Source organism: Penicillium psychrofluorescens, assembly GCF_964197705.1.
Source record: "Penicillium psychrofluorescens genome assembly, chromosome: 1".
Classification (NCBI taxonomy): domain Eukaryota; kingdom Fungi; phylum Ascomycota; class Eurotiomycetes; order Eurotiales; family Aspergillaceae; genus Penicillium; species Penicillium psychrofluorescens.
The window spans coordinates 1,921,345-1,935,714 of NC_133439.1; the positions used below are offsets into that span (position 1 = coordinate 1,921,345).

General features: G+C 53.5%; 9 protein-coding genes across 9 annotated transcripts; 5 read left to right on the forward strand and 4 right to left on the reverse strand.

Annotated features, from left to right (window-relative positions):
• Positions 1 to 684: 684 nt before the first annotated feature.
• Positions 685 to 2,665, reverse strand: PFLUO_LOCUS717 (rab guanine nucleotide exchange factor S2; the record flags this gene model as incomplete). Its single annotated transcript, XM_073784822.1, has 2 exons — positions 685 to 2,061; positions 2,114 to 2,665. The coding sequence occupies 2 exons, from the start codon at positions 2,663 to 2,665 to the stop codon at positions 685 to 687; spliced, it is 1,929 nt and encodes a 642-aa protein (XP_073634813.1).
• A 1,324-nt stretch (positions 2,666 to 3,989) lies between these two features.
• Positions 3,990 to 4,605, forward strand: PFLUO_LOCUS718 (uncharacterized protein; the record flags this gene model as incomplete). The annotated part of the gene is made up of 4 exons (XM_073784833.1): positions 3,990 to 4,013; positions 4,062 to 4,153; positions 4,222 to 4,232; positions 4,319 to 4,605. The coding sequence occupies 4 exons, from the start codon at positions 3,990 to 3,992 to the stop codon at positions 4,603 to 4,605; spliced, it is 414 nt and encodes a 137-aa protein (XP_073634814.1).
• A 111-nt stretch (positions 4,606 to 4,716) lies between these two features.
• On the reverse strand, positions 4,717 to 5,638 carry PFLUO_LOCUS719 (Ubiquinone biosynthesis protein; the record flags this gene model as incomplete). The annotated part of the gene is made up of 2 exons (XM_073784844.1): positions 4,717 to 5,360; positions 5,428 to 5,638. 2 exons carry the CDS (start codon positions 5,636 to 5,638, stop codon positions 4,717 to 4,719), a joined length of 855 nt encoding a protein of 284 aa, XP_073634815.1.
• A 224-nt stretch (positions 5,639 to 5,862) lies between these two features.
• On the forward strand, positions 5,863 to 7,379 carry PFLUO_LOCUS720 (uncharacterized protein; the record flags this gene model as incomplete). The annotated part of the gene is made up of 5 exons (XM_073784855.1): positions 5,863 to 6,006; positions 6,064 to 6,648; positions 6,709 to 6,826; positions 6,883 to 6,997; positions 7,058 to 7,379. The coding sequence occupies 5 exons, from the start codon at positions 5,863 to 5,865 to the stop codon at positions 7,377 to 7,379; spliced, it is 1,284 nt and encodes a 427-aa protein (XP_073634816.1).
• Positions 7,380 to 7,426: 47 nt separating this feature from the next.
• On the reverse strand, positions 7,427 to 8,650 carry PFLUO_LOCUS721 (2-dehydropantoate 2-reductase (Ketopantoate reductase) (KPA reductase) (KPR); the record flags this gene model as incomplete). The annotated part of the gene is made up of 1 exon (XM_073784866.1): positions 7,427 to 8,650. One exon carries the CDS (start codon positions 8,648 to 8,650, stop codon positions 7,427 to 7,429), a length of 1,224 nt encoding a protein of 407 aa, XP_073634817.1.
• Positions 8,651 to 9,057: 407 nt separating this feature from the next.
• On the forward strand, positions 9,058 to 9,908 carry PFLUO_LOCUS722 (uncharacterized protein; the record flags this gene model as incomplete). Its single annotated transcript, XM_073784877.1, has 3 exons — positions 9,058 to 9,238; positions 9,292 to 9,458; positions 9,513 to 9,908. The coding sequence occupies 3 exons, from the start codon at positions 9,058 to 9,060 to the stop codon at positions 9,906 to 9,908; spliced, it is 744 nt and encodes a 247-aa protein (XP_073634818.1).
• A 464-nt stretch (positions 9,909 to 10,372) lies between these two features.
• PFLUO_LOCUS723 (uncharacterized protein) lies at positions 10,373 to 11,096 on the forward strand (the record flags this gene model as incomplete). The annotated part of the gene is made up of 3 exons (XM_073784889.1): positions 10,373 to 10,581; positions 10,743 to 10,995; positions 11,064 to 11,096. 3 exons carry the CDS (start codon positions 10,373 to 10,375, stop codon positions 11,094 to 11,096), a joined length of 495 nt encoding a protein of 164 aa, XP_073634819.1.
• A 380-nt stretch (positions 11,097 to 11,476) lies between these two features.
• On the reverse strand, positions 11,477 to 12,973 carry PFLUO_LOCUS724 (uncharacterized protein; the record flags this gene model as incomplete). The annotated part of the gene is made up of 5 exons (XM_073784900.1): positions 11,477 to 11,521; positions 11,574 to 12,609; positions 12,661 to 12,779; positions 12,831 to 12,883; positions 12,937 to 12,973. 5 exons carry the CDS (start codon positions 12,971 to 12,973, stop codon positions 11,477 to 11,479), a joined length of 1,290 nt encoding a protein of 429 aa, XP_073634820.1.
• Positions 12,974 to 13,204: 231 nt separating this feature from the next.
• Positions 13,205 to 14,333, forward strand: PFLUO_LOCUS725 (surf-like protein; the record flags this gene model as incomplete). Its single annotated transcript, XM_073784911.1, has 4 exons — positions 13,205 to 13,439; positions 13,511 to 14,023; positions 14,081 to 14,186; positions 14,234 to 14,333. 4 exons carry the CDS (start codon positions 13,205 to 13,207, stop codon positions 14,331 to 14,333), a joined length of 954 nt encoding a protein of 317 aa, XP_073634821.1.
• Between the last annotated feature and the right edge of the window lie 37 nt (positions 14,334 to 14,370).

Genomic DNA, 14,370 nt, shown 5'->3' on the forward strand with positions numbered 1-14,370 from the left:
CTCGGGCGTTGGGAGGAGTCTTGTTTCATGTCGGTCGCCGTACTTGTTATACTGTGTATATTAGTTCTGACGCCTCCTAAAATCAGCATCCGTACTTCTTTCTTTACGTGCCGGATAATCTTCTAGTTCTTCGAATCTGATACCGTGTTGTTGCTTCATTTACGTGGAAAAGAGACAATGGATGAAACTGTCCAAAGCAATTCGAATCTCATGCATCTATCTCATGGCCAAACAAGCAAAACGAAAAACACAGCTTTCCAAAACTCCGGTGGAGAAAAACCCAAAAGTTATTAACAGGGCAACTCGGTTATTATGTATACATGATCAGAAGGACAGGTCAGAAACGGCGGAAAGGGGGCGTCAATAAGAATAGTAGTAGTACAGTGGTGGTGAGAGGGCAATGTTCGTCGAAAATTCAAAGGGGATATCAGAAGAGAAAAAAACAATCAAGATGCGTGAGAGCAAGTTGAAGCAACCAAAAAAGAGATAATTAGAGGCAGGTTGTATTGCCCCAAGCAAGTTCCGTGGGCAAGTCATTAACTCCGTTCAATGGTACTGGTGATGATGAATGTTGAAGTGAAAGTCGAGACGAAAGTAGGCGAATTGGAGAGAAAAACGTCAGGGATCGTAAGGGATTAGGCCATGCTATCGTCTCGCGTGGTGATCAGGCACAGTGATCAGGATTTAAGAATCGCTCCGAGTCAGGATGTTGGTTGTATCATGATCCTGGCCAGCTGGAGACTGAGGGACGACAGGTTCGGCAGTGTCGACTGTAGCCTCAGCAGGCTTGTCAGTTTCAGCCGCCACGTCGGCGTTGGCTTCCTCGTAGATGCTGTCTTCCGAGTCGACAGAGGATCTTCTCTCTTCCGTGATGGCCGACGGCTCCTTTCTCTCAAGATCAAGGTTTCGAGGTGATGGGACATCGGTCTCGCCCAAGACAGGAACAACACCCGGAGAACCAGACGCACGTAGGACCTTGAGCTGCGGGCCAATGCCGTTGCCCTCCTGGCTGTTTCGAGCAACTCCAGAATTTGATTCTGTGGTGTCAGCCTCCGGCTGGGTGAACAGCGGCACGATACCAGCGCCAACACGAGACCAGAACATGCGCTCTCTCAGTCGAAGGGTCTCTTCCCAAACTTCCTTCTCCTCTTCGGCGTCGCCGGCGCGGACATGTCCGTCAAGGATGAGACGCAGGTAACCAGTGAACTCGCAAGCGGAACGGACGCGTCCCAGGCAGAAAAGACACAGAGAGTACCGCTGGGCGGTCTCGCTATCCGAGGTGCGGAAGCGATGAGTTCGTTCGTTGTGTGGGCCGGATCTGCGCTCGCCGCAGACGGAACAGGGGAACTCGTATTTCTTGGAAGCCAAAGGCATAGGTTCCACGAGCAAGCTGCCTTCGCAGATTCCGCTCAGGACGGCACGTCGAGTCAGCCAAGAAATGCCAGGGGCAGCATCCAATCGCAAGGTGGGCTCGATATCCTCCATGAGCACGCGCTTGTAGAAGCGTGTGTCCTTGAGAGGGACACTAGGACCGGCCTGCGAGGACGTGCTTCCATTGGGAGAGTGGAGGGCTCCCCTGGTAGGCGAAGATGTCACTGACCCTGAGCCACCAAAGCTGGCAAGACTCATGACATTCAAGCTAGCATAATGTCCACTGGCTGCGCGGCTGGGCGGTTTGGAAGAACGGGAGATGGTCAACAACTCGCGGAAATCTTCGTAGGCTTGCAGATCCGTGCGGCACACGATTCGGATCAGCTGAGGGAAACTGGCACACGGTCCGGGTGTCAATTCCTCCGCGATACATGATGCCACAGGGACGTGCTCGATCTCGGAGTCTCCCTTGGTCGATCCCTGCAGCTGGGCGGGACCAGCCGGGGATGGAGGAGCAGTGGGTGCATCGACGTCATCTCGTGAGAGATTCATCCCTTGCATGACGGATTTAAGCTCAGCCAGTTGATCTTGGTGGGATGCTAGAAGCAACTCCGTGTCTTTGATCTGCGACCGCAATTGTTCGTTCTTCTTCTCGACTGCTTCTCGTTCGATCTTGGCCGCAGCGACCATCTAAAGCGATATTAGTTGATGTTCCGTTTTGAGTGACAGGGGTCGAACTGACCTTGTTGGCTTCTTCGAAGAGAGCTGCAGTCAATGTCTCCAATTCCGTTTCAATGCTCTTCTTTCCTTTCTCAGCATTAGTGCGCTGCGCTTGCTCCTCGGCGAGCGCCGTTCTCAATTGCAGGATTTCACGGTCGGCGTCGGATTTTCGGATGTAGACCTGCTCGTTGATGTCCCGCTTATACTTCTCATTCTGAAACTGCAGGGCTTGGACTTTGCCCTGGGCCTGGTCTAGTTCCTGATGGGCAGCCGCGAGGCTGTCGTCCAGCTGGGTTTGGTTGTTGATCGCCTGGATAAGCTTGACGCTCAGTGCCGCGACTTCGTTGCTCAAGTCAGGGTGATGAGATTGGGACGATGTCGACTCCGATACCTCCGGACCGATTGCCAATCGAGGATCTCGCAAGGTGTTAAAGTTGATTTCTCCTAGGGATGCCTCTTGATTGGCGATTTCGGCCAAGTTGGTGGTCGACTTGGCTTTGGCGACGGTGCGGTCGGGGGAGATTGACCGGTGGCTGGACGAGATCGAACGCTTGTGAGCGTGTCGCGGAATCATTGTGGATGGTGGAAAGAAACTATGATGATGAGTTTGGAAGGCGATTAAACTAAATCCCTGAGTGTCAGCGCCAATCCGGGGGTGGCTAGGAATTCTCCTTTCTTTGGGGACGAACATACTCGGCCATCGTGGGTGACGTAAAAGGCGTTGAGGGAGCGTGGGTGTCGAAAGACGGAGTGTGGTGAGAGTATCACGACCAGCAATCTCACAGCCAGAAAAGCTCTGGTCGGCCGAGGATCGCAAGATCCATTCACTCTCAGTCACCAGGATTCGAATGCAACGTCCCCGCAGGAGATCGGGCTCTTGAGTGGCTCGTTGGTGGATAGTGAGATCGGAGGGGGCCAGAGAGGAAGAGGAAAGGAACGACAGGGACCAAGTTGGGGCTGAAGGCGACAGACAGAACAGAGATAAATCAATGCGACACCATCCGGGGGCACTCTAGGGAGCAAGAAATGGACGATCGAGAGAAACCAGTCCAGAGGAATTCGGGGGGAGGCGAAGCGGCTTAGTCATGTCCGAATCGGGTGATCGAGTTGCTTAAGCGCTGGCGATTCCGTGCTAGTGCTGAGAGGGTCCGTTCGGACTAGTACGCGATTGACTACTCTGGCATCGGCTAGGTTGTGCTCCGGATTTCCACAACGGAATGGGTTTAGAATGGTTTAGGCAGACAGTACTCTCTAGATTACTACCGAGGTATGATTCTTGGTTGATTCGCCAAATAGGTGCTGGCCTGTAGCAAGTATAGTATTACCATGCCCTTGTGCGCCCCGAATATATGTTGCTGGCCACATGGTAATTTATCCACCTAAAGAACTCCCTCGATCGGAATAAACACCTTCTCCATCACCGAGTCACGCGATCGTTCAATCTGTCTAACTAGTTGACACTATCTTTTCTATATTTTCAGCATTACTTTCCTCAATTCAAAAGCTAGAGAACATTCCGAGAAGCATCCACACGATTCTCAACGAGTGGAACATAATAAATCGTGCGAAGAAAAGGAACAAGTCGGGTTACCTGTACTATGCCATCAGACCACAACTCCAGTGGGTCCTATTCTGGAGCATTCTCCTCCCAATCAAGAAGGACGCGGATGCGTCCATCCATCTATTGTGAGGATCGCAGTTGGCAATAAAGGCTGTCCAAGGTTGGAAGACTTCTCATGTCAGATTGAAAATACTCTTTAGAAACTATACACACACCTCTATATCCATCCATCATTCATCCTTATTCATCCCCGCGTGGCTCGGGCGGACCAAGTGGGGTTAGTCTGTGCTCTTTCATTTCTTCTTTTTTCAACATAACAACCCGGATAACAACCAACATGGCCGACGCAGAGCTGGAGGAGGTGAGTACTGTCATCATCGCTCGAACCACTCACTCACAAAGGACACAGATCCGACGAGCGCGTCTGGCGCAGCTCCAGCAACAAGGTGGTGCCCAGGGAGGACCCTCCGGCCAAGAGGGCGGCCAGGAAGAACAGAGGCAGTGAGTCCTGCCGTACTTACCAGTTCAGCAGCTGGAATCCCAAGAACTAACAACGACTGATTTACCAGACAAGCTGAATGTACGTAACCCCTCCTCTCCCCTCCCTCCCAGAACCCCACCACTCTGCACCGCATGCACCCCGACCTAACACCCGCTCTCCGCCAGCCGAGCGCCGCGCCGCAATCATAACCCAGATCCTCGACCCGGCCGCACAAGACCGACTCGGCCGCATCCGCCTCGTCAAGGAACAGCGCGCCACCGATATCGAGAACCGCTTGATCATGCTGGCGCAGACGGGCCAGATCCGGCAGAAGGTCACAGAAGAACAGCTGAAGGAGCTGTTGAATGCCGTGGCAGAGAACCAGCGCAAGGAGGAGGAGGAGCAGAAGATTGTGATTACGCGGCGCAAAGGCGGGTGGGATGATGATGACGATGATCTGCTGGATCTGTGAATTATATCCTTCCAGTCTATTCCAGGCGTTGGTGATGGACCCTTTTTATCCATGGGGAAAGGAAATTCTCTATGATATAAAAGTACATGTAGCAAAGCAACTTGCTGCCACCTAGCTCTGCTGCAGTCTCTCCTTCTCGCGCTTCCGCTGCAACCGCATCATCTTCCGGATATCCCTCAGATCGGGCGGTTGTTCAATATTCAATTCAGCCCGTAACTCATCGACATCCTTCTCCAGCACCTCCTCCCAATAAACATTAATCAACTCGTTGCTCGCAAGCCCACTACGCACCGCCCAAGGAAGATGCAGCGAGAGGAACCGCTCCTTCTCAGCCGGCTTCATCCTGACAAATGCAAACAGACTCAACCCGGTCATGGGCAAGAGCGTATTCAGAAACTCCAGCGCTTTGAGGGCGAGCTCCCCTTCCACGAAAACAGGGAGGCCCGTGACGGCGTGGTAGAAATCGTGGCACTCGCGGTACCGCTGCATGACATACGCGCACTCTTCGTCGTCGATGTACTGCACGCTATCGCGCGTGTCCGGCGAGACGCCTTCGCGGTCGAGCCATTGGGCGTAGGCGCGGCCGACGGAGTTTGAGGGAAGGGTTCGTAGGTAGGACACGTCCAGGGTGGTGGATGTGATGCGTGGTCGGTCGCGTAGGATCCGGCGGCCGGTGGGATTGGAGAGCATGGCGTCGCGGAGGCGGTAGATAAAATGAGGTGTTGCGGTGGCTTCGCCGAGGGCGGCGATGAGATCTGTAGCCATTGCATTGGTTGTTAGTCGAGATGCATACCAGGACAGAAAATAGGGACAAGGACGGACCTGCTCGATAGGGGTTGATCAATGATCCCACCGCAGCGCCTATGGCTAGAGCTCCGCGTTCGATCGTCGTCAATGGGACATGGCCCGGGTAATTTGGCGGTGGGCGATTGAGCACGGAGAATGGCCGCGCCGCAGATACGGTTGAGATCGGGGGATTTAAAAATGTTCGGGCTCGTAGCCTACGGGCTCCGCATCTCCCAAGGGTTGACATGGTGAGTGGTGTGTTCTGAGCAAGACAGACCGATAGCAAAGGTCGGAACATGATACCCGGATGGCGTCGATGGTCCGCGTGGCGCGCCGGAGTTGATCAAGGTTGTTTTTATCGATAAGGTGGATGTCGATCTTGATGCTGTTGATATACAGAACAGGGTATGTCTATATCTGTATTCCTTCGAACGGTTTATTCTAATGAGTGACTGTCAGATTCCTTTCACCATGACAACCCCAGACTGGTGGCCTGGCGAAGAGCACGCCGCCTTTACCGACTGGGCTCTCTCCCACGGCGTCGTCGCCAATGGGGTCACCCCGGCACGATTCCCTGGCCGGGGACTGGGGATGATAGCGACACGAGGGATCAAAGTGAGAGAGTTTTTGTTTACGTTCAATATATACACCTATTAACTAACTGCCGACCAGAAAGGCGAGGCACTGCTGGAAGTGCCGACCTCAGTGATGCTGAGAGCTTCCGATATCCCTAGCAGCTTCAAAGAGCAATTCCCCGAGGATATCGCAGTGCATGCCCTCCTATCAGCATTCTTAACTCACGGATCACCAGAGCTGCTGTCCAGATATGACCTGTGGAGAAAAGCCTGGCCGAGCAGACAGGATTTCGAAGAGAGCATGCCTATTCTCTGGCCGAGGGCATTGGGTGGGCCACAGTGGCCAGACAGTGAAAAAGACACAAGAACAACAACAACCAACTTCCTCCTACCCGCTATTTCAGGCCACTGGAATACCATTCCCAAGAAACAAAACCAAAAACAATACGAGACATACCACCAGAACCTCCTCTCCCAACAAGAGACCAAACTGCGCAAAGCATGGAGAGACGTGCTCTGCGTCTTCCCAGAGACAGACTGGAAAACCTTCTCCTACCACTGGCTTATCATCAACACGCGCAGCTTTTACTGGGTCGGCGCCGAGGAAGATCCCCCCGAGGACCGAAATGATGCTATGGCATTGCTGCCCTTTGCGGATTATTTCAATCATTCTGATGCTGCGGTATGTGCTGAGCTTCTTTATCTGTTCCGGTTCGAAACTGATGATGTATCTACGATACAGTGTGATGTGCACTTCAGCGAGGAGGGATATGTCTTCCGGGCTACGAAGGCTTACAAGGCGGGAGAGGAAGTCTTCATAAGCTATGGTACTCACCCGAATGATTTCCTGTTGGCTGAATGTGAGAACAATGTTTCTGGTCCGTTGAGCATCCTACTTAATAACTAATTCTTGCAGATGGATTCTTCCTCGACGAGAACAGCTCAGATGCAATCTACCTCGACGACATCGTTTTCCAAGACATCAAGAATCACGAGAAACAGGAGCAGTTGTGGATGAACCAGTATTACGGGTAAGAATTCAGTAATCTCTGTCCGTGCAAAACTCCGTCCAGCCCTAACCAAAACACCAGTAACTACCACGTCACCCGCCACGGAGTCTGTTACCGCACCGAGGTCGCTGCATGTCTGACATACATGAATGAAGAGGACTGGCAAAATCATGTTCTCGAGGGCTCGTCCCAGGGCCTGGACGAGGCCACGTCTGAAGGTACCATCAAGACCTGGATTCGGGCGTATCGCAACGAAGTAGACACGACCATGGCCGCGCTGCGCACGGCTATAGACACCAGTCCTGAAGTGCGTGAACATCGCCAGAAGGCGGAGATGCTGCTGAGGCGGTGGGCGCAGATTGGGGATCTCTGTGACCGCGCGTTGGAAGCTGTAGCAATATAGGCGTTTTTTGTCTCTATAATACCCAGAGCGAGTTTTGGACCAAGATTTTAACCGTCGCGATCCGTCCGGAAATCATCATCTTCAACATAATCCATAGGGATCGCAGAATTGTTTCGGGCCTCTGTCAGAAACGACTTGCCCTTGACCAAATTCATCATGGTATAATTTAGCACAGGTTTGATACCCAGCTCCTCGCCTCGGCGGACGATGTAGCCATTCAGAAAGTCGATTTCCGTCACCCGCGCGTTCTGGACATCCTGCAGCATCGAGCTGCTATTTTCCCTGGTTTTGTACATGATCTTCAGGGCCATTTGACGGAGGCGCTCGGGGCTGAAGCGCTCTTCCAGACCGGGGATGCCCTGCAGCTCGGGCAGAGCACAGATCACGCTTGAGATTTCAAAAAGAAGGAGTCGCATCACGCGAGTTAGACTGAGATGGCCGAGAAGCTCGCCATTTTTGCAATCCATTAGCGCCGTCAATGGATTGACCACACAGTTTGCTGCCAGCTTCTCGAGCTGGTATTGAATTAGCTCCGTGGGTCGTTCGGCGACCGCGACGAGTTGCGGCGTGAGTGTGAGCAAGCGCAGGAGATACTTGGTGGTAGGTGCCCAGCTTGTATCGGACTCGGCGGGATTGGCAGGGACGTTGCTGCGAGCCACAGGCGCGAGGACCGTCGTTCCAACTCCCATATGTCTAATCAGGAATTTCTCGCCTCGCATCAGGCCGTGGCTGACGATGCCCATCAGGTAGTTTGGCCGGGTCGATGGGTCCGGGAAGACTTCCCGGTTGAGCAAGTCCATCGTGCCCATGCCGTTCTGGAGGATGCAGATGGTCGAGTCAGCCGTCAAACGGTGGCTGACAGTTTTCAATGCATTGACTGTGTGGTTCGCCTTGACCGTCGCGACCAGACACTCGATATGCCCTTCATCTTCCTCCGACGAGGCAAGTATATCCGGTGCCTCCTTTGCTTTCCTATCCGTGTCGCTGCCGTAGGAAATCGAGCGCCATGAGTCGTTGTGGAAGACGTTGACGTCGAACCCGGTCTTGATATCGTCTAGACCATTGGTGTTGATGGAGATGCAGCTCTTCTTGCGGAGAAAGTCCTCATAGAATCCAGGGTTGTGCAGCATCAGGGTTATGGGCGGCGGGGACTGTCTCAATGCTAGAGAATGGGCGACAAAACACCCGACATTGCCCAGGCCCAGGATGTGGACGCGTCCGGACAGGCGGAGCTTGCTGGTCTCCCGGGCTATCTCATCCACATCTTGCATCCATGTTGAGGCAAGCCGGGCTGTTGGCTTGCGGCTGAACTGAAACTGAAGACTGAGTTCACAAACACCGCTCCGCCATAGCGGACGGCGCCCTAATAGGTGCCACACTTTGACGGTGTGCCAGGGGAAGGCCCGGAGTCGGAACGGAGAGGCGGGTGGTTGTCGGTCGGGGAGAGCTTAGATCGGGAAACCAAAGCAAAAACCAAAAACAGCTACGACCTCCTAAACCGTTCCAGGGCTATAAAACAGTCGACCAGGTCCGGCACGGCGTTCGATCGGAGCTACGGAGCTCAGTTGAGTGGTGCAGATAACGGGCCCCCACCGCCCCCGTCACCGCTGTGGATCGGACGGTCTTTTTTTCGCATTTCATTTTCTCTCTTCATCTTCACCACATTCACATCCTCACCATGGAAGCGCCAGATCTATTACCGCTCCTGGAGCAACTGGACGACAATATGGATGATCTCGAAGAGGTTCTCGAGCCGATTCTGGGTCATTCCGTGTCCAAGGCCTCCAAGAAGTTGCCGGTCATGGACAAGGCAAAACTGCACGTTCTGATCACATACACACTGGAATCCTTAATTTTCTGTATGTCAACGCACCTGACCACACATGCAGTACATCTCTAACTTTCTGATCAGCATACCTGCGGCTCCATGGAGTCGACGCAAAACAACACCCCGTCTTCCGGGAATTGACGCGCGTGAAGCAATATTTCGAAAAGATCAAGGCGCTCGAGACGGAACCCGAGCAGCGGACAATGACACTCGACAAGGAGGCTGCTGGGCGGTTCATCAAGCACGGTCTTGTAGGTTGCCCCCGATATCTCGAAGAGGGATTCACAGATCGCTAATTCAAACAGGCTGGGAATGACAAGTATGACCTGGAGCGGGCAGAAAAAGAAGCAAAGGAGCGAGCGCGCGCTCAATTAAAGGCAGCCATGTTGGCACGGAAGAGCGCCGCTACTCCAGCCGACTCGCCGGCTGGCACTGAAACCAGCGGTCTGCCATCCACAGGACAATCGGGCGCCGACGAGGATTCTGATGACGAGGAGGGGATGCAAGTCGATTTCCCTGAGCCTATCGAGTCGGATTTGGAACGGAAGAGAAAGGCGACGGAGAAAACAGAGAAAGAAGCCAAAGCCCGAAGTAAAGAAGCCAAGAAGCAGAGGAAGCTCAGCAAGGCTGATCGGAAAGAGTCGAAGAAGGAGAGGAGGCAGAAGAAGGATGAAGTGCGAATGGCTCAAAAAGCCAAATAAGCGACAACCGGACCAGAATGGGCCACTGTATGGCGGTTCTTCGCGATGTCGGCTTAATTAGAGGCTTGGCTTCACCCCCGGAGTCTTGGATGTACTGTACACGAGGCTTCGATGTCTCCATGAATTTAGATACCCTTATGAAAGAAATACTTGGTTTGCCTCAGTTAGGGCTGCAGATGGGTCCATTGTCTCTGGCATCCACTCACAGTCAATCACGACCATAGTATACATTTCAATCCACGGGCATGATTATGTTTATGTCTGTATAGAATCCATTCTGCCATTTACTACCGCTCACTTATTCCCGTCGCCTCCGCATCACATGACACGAGCTAGCCAATCATCGCCCCGCTGACTCATGTTTGTCTTTCGAGGTGTTTCTGCCACTCCACCTGACTGACTCTGTTCTTGATACCCTTCCTTCCTTTCCTCACCACCTCTACACACCTCACATACCATCCAAAATGCCTCGTCAACGCCGTGGTGCCGCTACCCCCGCGCGCAGCGCTCCCACCCGCCCTACCGCCGCCCCTGCACGTCCGGCTCCTCCGCAGTCCCGCCAGCAGTCGCAGCCTCACTCGACTGCCGCCCACCCGCCACAGCAGGCCCAGGCTCCTCCCGCTCAGCAGAGCCAGGGATCCGGTCTGTTCGGCCAGATGGCTTCCACCGCAGCGTAAGTGTTCTAACCCCCTTATATCAAACACCAAACATGCCGAAAACATGCCGAGGCAATTTGCAGTTTGCAATGCAACGCAATGAAACCCTGGAGATGGAAAGAAATGAAATGAAAAGAAATCCTAGATTCTAACTTTACTTTGTTTTGCAACAAAACAGTGGTGTTGCCGTCGGCTCCTCAATCGGCCACGCTATCGGCGGCTTCTTCGGCGGCGGCTCCAGCGCCCCCGCTGAGACGCAGCAGGCTCTTCCCGCTGATACCCAGGCCATGGACAACGGTCTGTACCAGAGCGGCGCGGCCAACCAGTCGTGGGAGACTCCCGCCTGCGAGACGGACGTGCGCAACTTCCGTCGGTGCATGGATGAGAACCAGGGTAACATGGGGATCTGTGGGTGGTACCTGGATCAGCTGGTATGTTTTTTGATTTCCTCAGTTGCAGAGAGAAGATCTGTTTGCTAATCTATACCTCCTCATTGCAGAAAGCTTGCCAGGCTGCTGCTAAGCCGTACTAAGTATGTTCTTGGAACTACATAGACCTGATTAGGGTTCTGATAGGACATTTCCTCTCCTCCTTGTACTTTATACCAATGTCTCTTCTGCCTATCTAACTAGAGGAAGAAAATCACTGTTCGTCCCCAGATAAGGGTGCGGTTGTTAGAACTAGAGATCAGAAATGAATAAACCATATTCCCCTCCACTTCAGAGCTCATCATAGACAGGTACTGGTATCGGTATGGACTACAGAGCCAAAACACGGTATCTTGTTTCTTGACAATAAAAAGGACATCGTTCTCCTGTACACAATCACCAAAACACAGCTAGAAAGGTCTCATTCCGTAACGCCAACAGGTATGACATGATCGCAATGCATGGCAGAAACTCCATCTCCAGCTCACTTATCTTTCCCATCTTGATTCTTGCGTGGCTCGAAATTCAACTGCACGGAAATTAGGAAATTAATATCACGACATTCATAAACACACACGTACCTGATTCCCATTGTAGAACTGGTTGTTTCCACGCTCGTCCTGCTGGTCCCTCAATGTCCGAATCGTCGGCCCTGTTGTTCGCGGTCGCTGAGAGGTCTGAGTAGATGGTGGTGGTGGTGCAGAAGAAGGGCCGGAAGACCCCGCTTCATTGTTCTCTGGGGTAGTGGCGGCATAGCCGAAAAACGAACCAACAAGACCGGTGGCGATGCCCGCTGCAGAAGAAACTACATTGTAGACAGCAGAGGCACCGCGGACAGGGAGACTGGATGCCGATGTCGAGTAGGCATCGGTGTATGTTGACACAGGGACCATAACTAGGGTTGCTGTTGGGCCGATACCCAGCTCCTCAAGAGTCTGGGATTCCTCGCTGACGGAAATCGTCCTGCTGGGCAAAGGCGTGAGGATATGTTTCAGGTTGTAGGGCCGGTTGTCATCTGCCATCTGTGGGTCGAGCCATGGCCGCACGTCGTTGCGGATTGTTTGGGAAGGTCTGAAGCTGGATCTCACGGAGCTGCCGTCGAAGAGTCGGACTTGTAGTCGGTAGTGGCTGGGTGGTGGGCGCGGTGCTCGGGGTTGTGGTTCTGGTTGCTCTGCTGCCTTGCTAGCAGTGGATTTGGTAGGTTTCTGTGGTTGTTCATCTTTCTTCTCTGGTTTGGAAGTGGCTTTCGGCTTCTGTTCCTGCGGTGGACGCTTCGGTGTGGCGGATTTCGAGGAGGTCAATGGCGTCGACGCCTTTTTGGATGGCTCTCTCTTTGAAGCACCTGCTTCAGGTCGTTGTTTTATACTGGACGGCGCTTGTGTAGACTGGGTGCGAGGGCTGGAGGTATGAGATGCTGGAGGTTGAGCTGGAACCACTGGAGCCACGGGTGTTGTAGCAGCCGGGGCAGCAGCGGTATTGCTGCTCTGAGTCGGTCTACTACTTTGCGACTGTTGTGCAGACTCTGGTGTCATCTGACTCTCCAATGCTGCAGTCAACCGACTGCGAAAGTCCTCCTTCGAGATATCCGGCCCGAGGTATTCCTGCAGCGTGCCATTCCTGCGCTCAATCGGTCAACACAATATCCAGCCACCCGTATCGCAAACGTACTTGATAACAACCACAGTCGGAAACTTCTGGATCGGACAGAGGGAGGTCAAGAACCCAGCTTCCTGGCTGCCAGCTGACAGGCGCAGCGAGACCGCTTTGGCGCTCAATAATTGCGCGACCTGTTCAGACTAATGAGCGCCTGGTCAGGTGTTCAAGTAGAATGTCAATACCTCATCTCCTGCGAAATATTCCTCTTCCCACGTCGCGCTCAGCTCGGTGTCGTCTGCATGATATCAGTACTCCATCTCAAGCGATGCGGGGGAAGAGCGAACCAACCTCGAACAAAGCAGAGGACAGCTTTGGTCTCCCTCATCGCGAGGGAGATGCCATCCTGGAGAGTTCCCTGATAAAATAACGTCATCTCATCGCATCCCGACCGTGGTGATGATGACTCGACTTGGTTGGTGTTGGCTGGCAAGTAGCCAAGTCAAGTCGGGACAAGGCCGAGGAGAGCGTGACCGCCCTCCGCTATTCTTCGTTCCCTTCCGATTTTCTACTTAATTGAGCCACCACCACTACTACTGTACATTTCACACACTCCACCATGCGGTCAATTGTTTCGGTCCTGCAAAGGGCTGCCCCTGTCTGGTCTCCACCCAGCGCAGCAATTCGCACTCCTCGCGTGTCGCGGAAGCTGGATTCGGTCTGTGCCAGATGCCGCCAGCAACAACGGCGTCCATTCTCACACTCGCGCCGCTGGAATGATAGTCTTTCGGTTGATAATCCACCAACACTGGTGCGGACGGGGAACAAGCATGGACCCGGGCTCATTCTACTCGGTATGCTTTTCGAGCTTTTACAGCCCAGCAGAGAAGATCAAATACTGACTGACCCCCGTTGGGACCTGCAGCCTTGATCCCAATCACAGCCTTCGCCCTGGGCTGCTGGCAGGTGCAGCGACTGGATTGGAAAACGAAACTCATGGCCAAATTCGAAGACCGCCTCGTCAAGCCTCCCCTCCCGCTCCCACCACGGGTCGACCCGGATGCAATCGCCGACTTCGACTTCCGCCGCGTGTATACCACAGGCCGTCTGCGACACGACAAGGAGATGCTGGTTGGGCCGCGCATACAGGATGGCGAAGACGGGTTCCTGGTCGTGACGCCGCTCGAGCGCAAAGACGGACAGAGTACCGTTCTCGTGAACCGGGGTTGGATTCCGAGGAAGCTGCAGGACCAGAAGAACCGGCCGCTTGGGCTGCCACAGGGTGAAGTCACTGTCGAAGGATTGCTACGGGAGCCGTGGAAGAAGAATATGTTTACGCCGGATAATAAACCCGAGGAAGGGAAGTTTTACTTTCCGGATGTGCTTCAGATGGCGGAGTTTAGTGGCAGCCAGCCGATTTGGATTGAGGCGACGATGGGTAAGAATAATCTTGGACAATTGCTTGTAGTGTTGATACTGACATACACTCTCTCAGTGCCGGACCTCCTCGAGGCGTATGATCGACAGGCCAAAGGAATACCCATTGGACGCGCAGCAGAAGTCAACTTGAGGAACAATCACTCCCAGTACATCTTCACATGGTAAGTATTCTCCGGAGGCTGAAAAAGCCATTGCTGATGGCCTGCAGGTTCGGTTTATCAGTGGCGACGTCCATCATGCTATGGACGCTGGTGCGGAAGAAGCCTAATGAGGCTATGCGCCGAGTTCGACAGAACCGGAATTGGTGATGGCATAACATACCGCATCGGGATTGGGAGGCGTTTG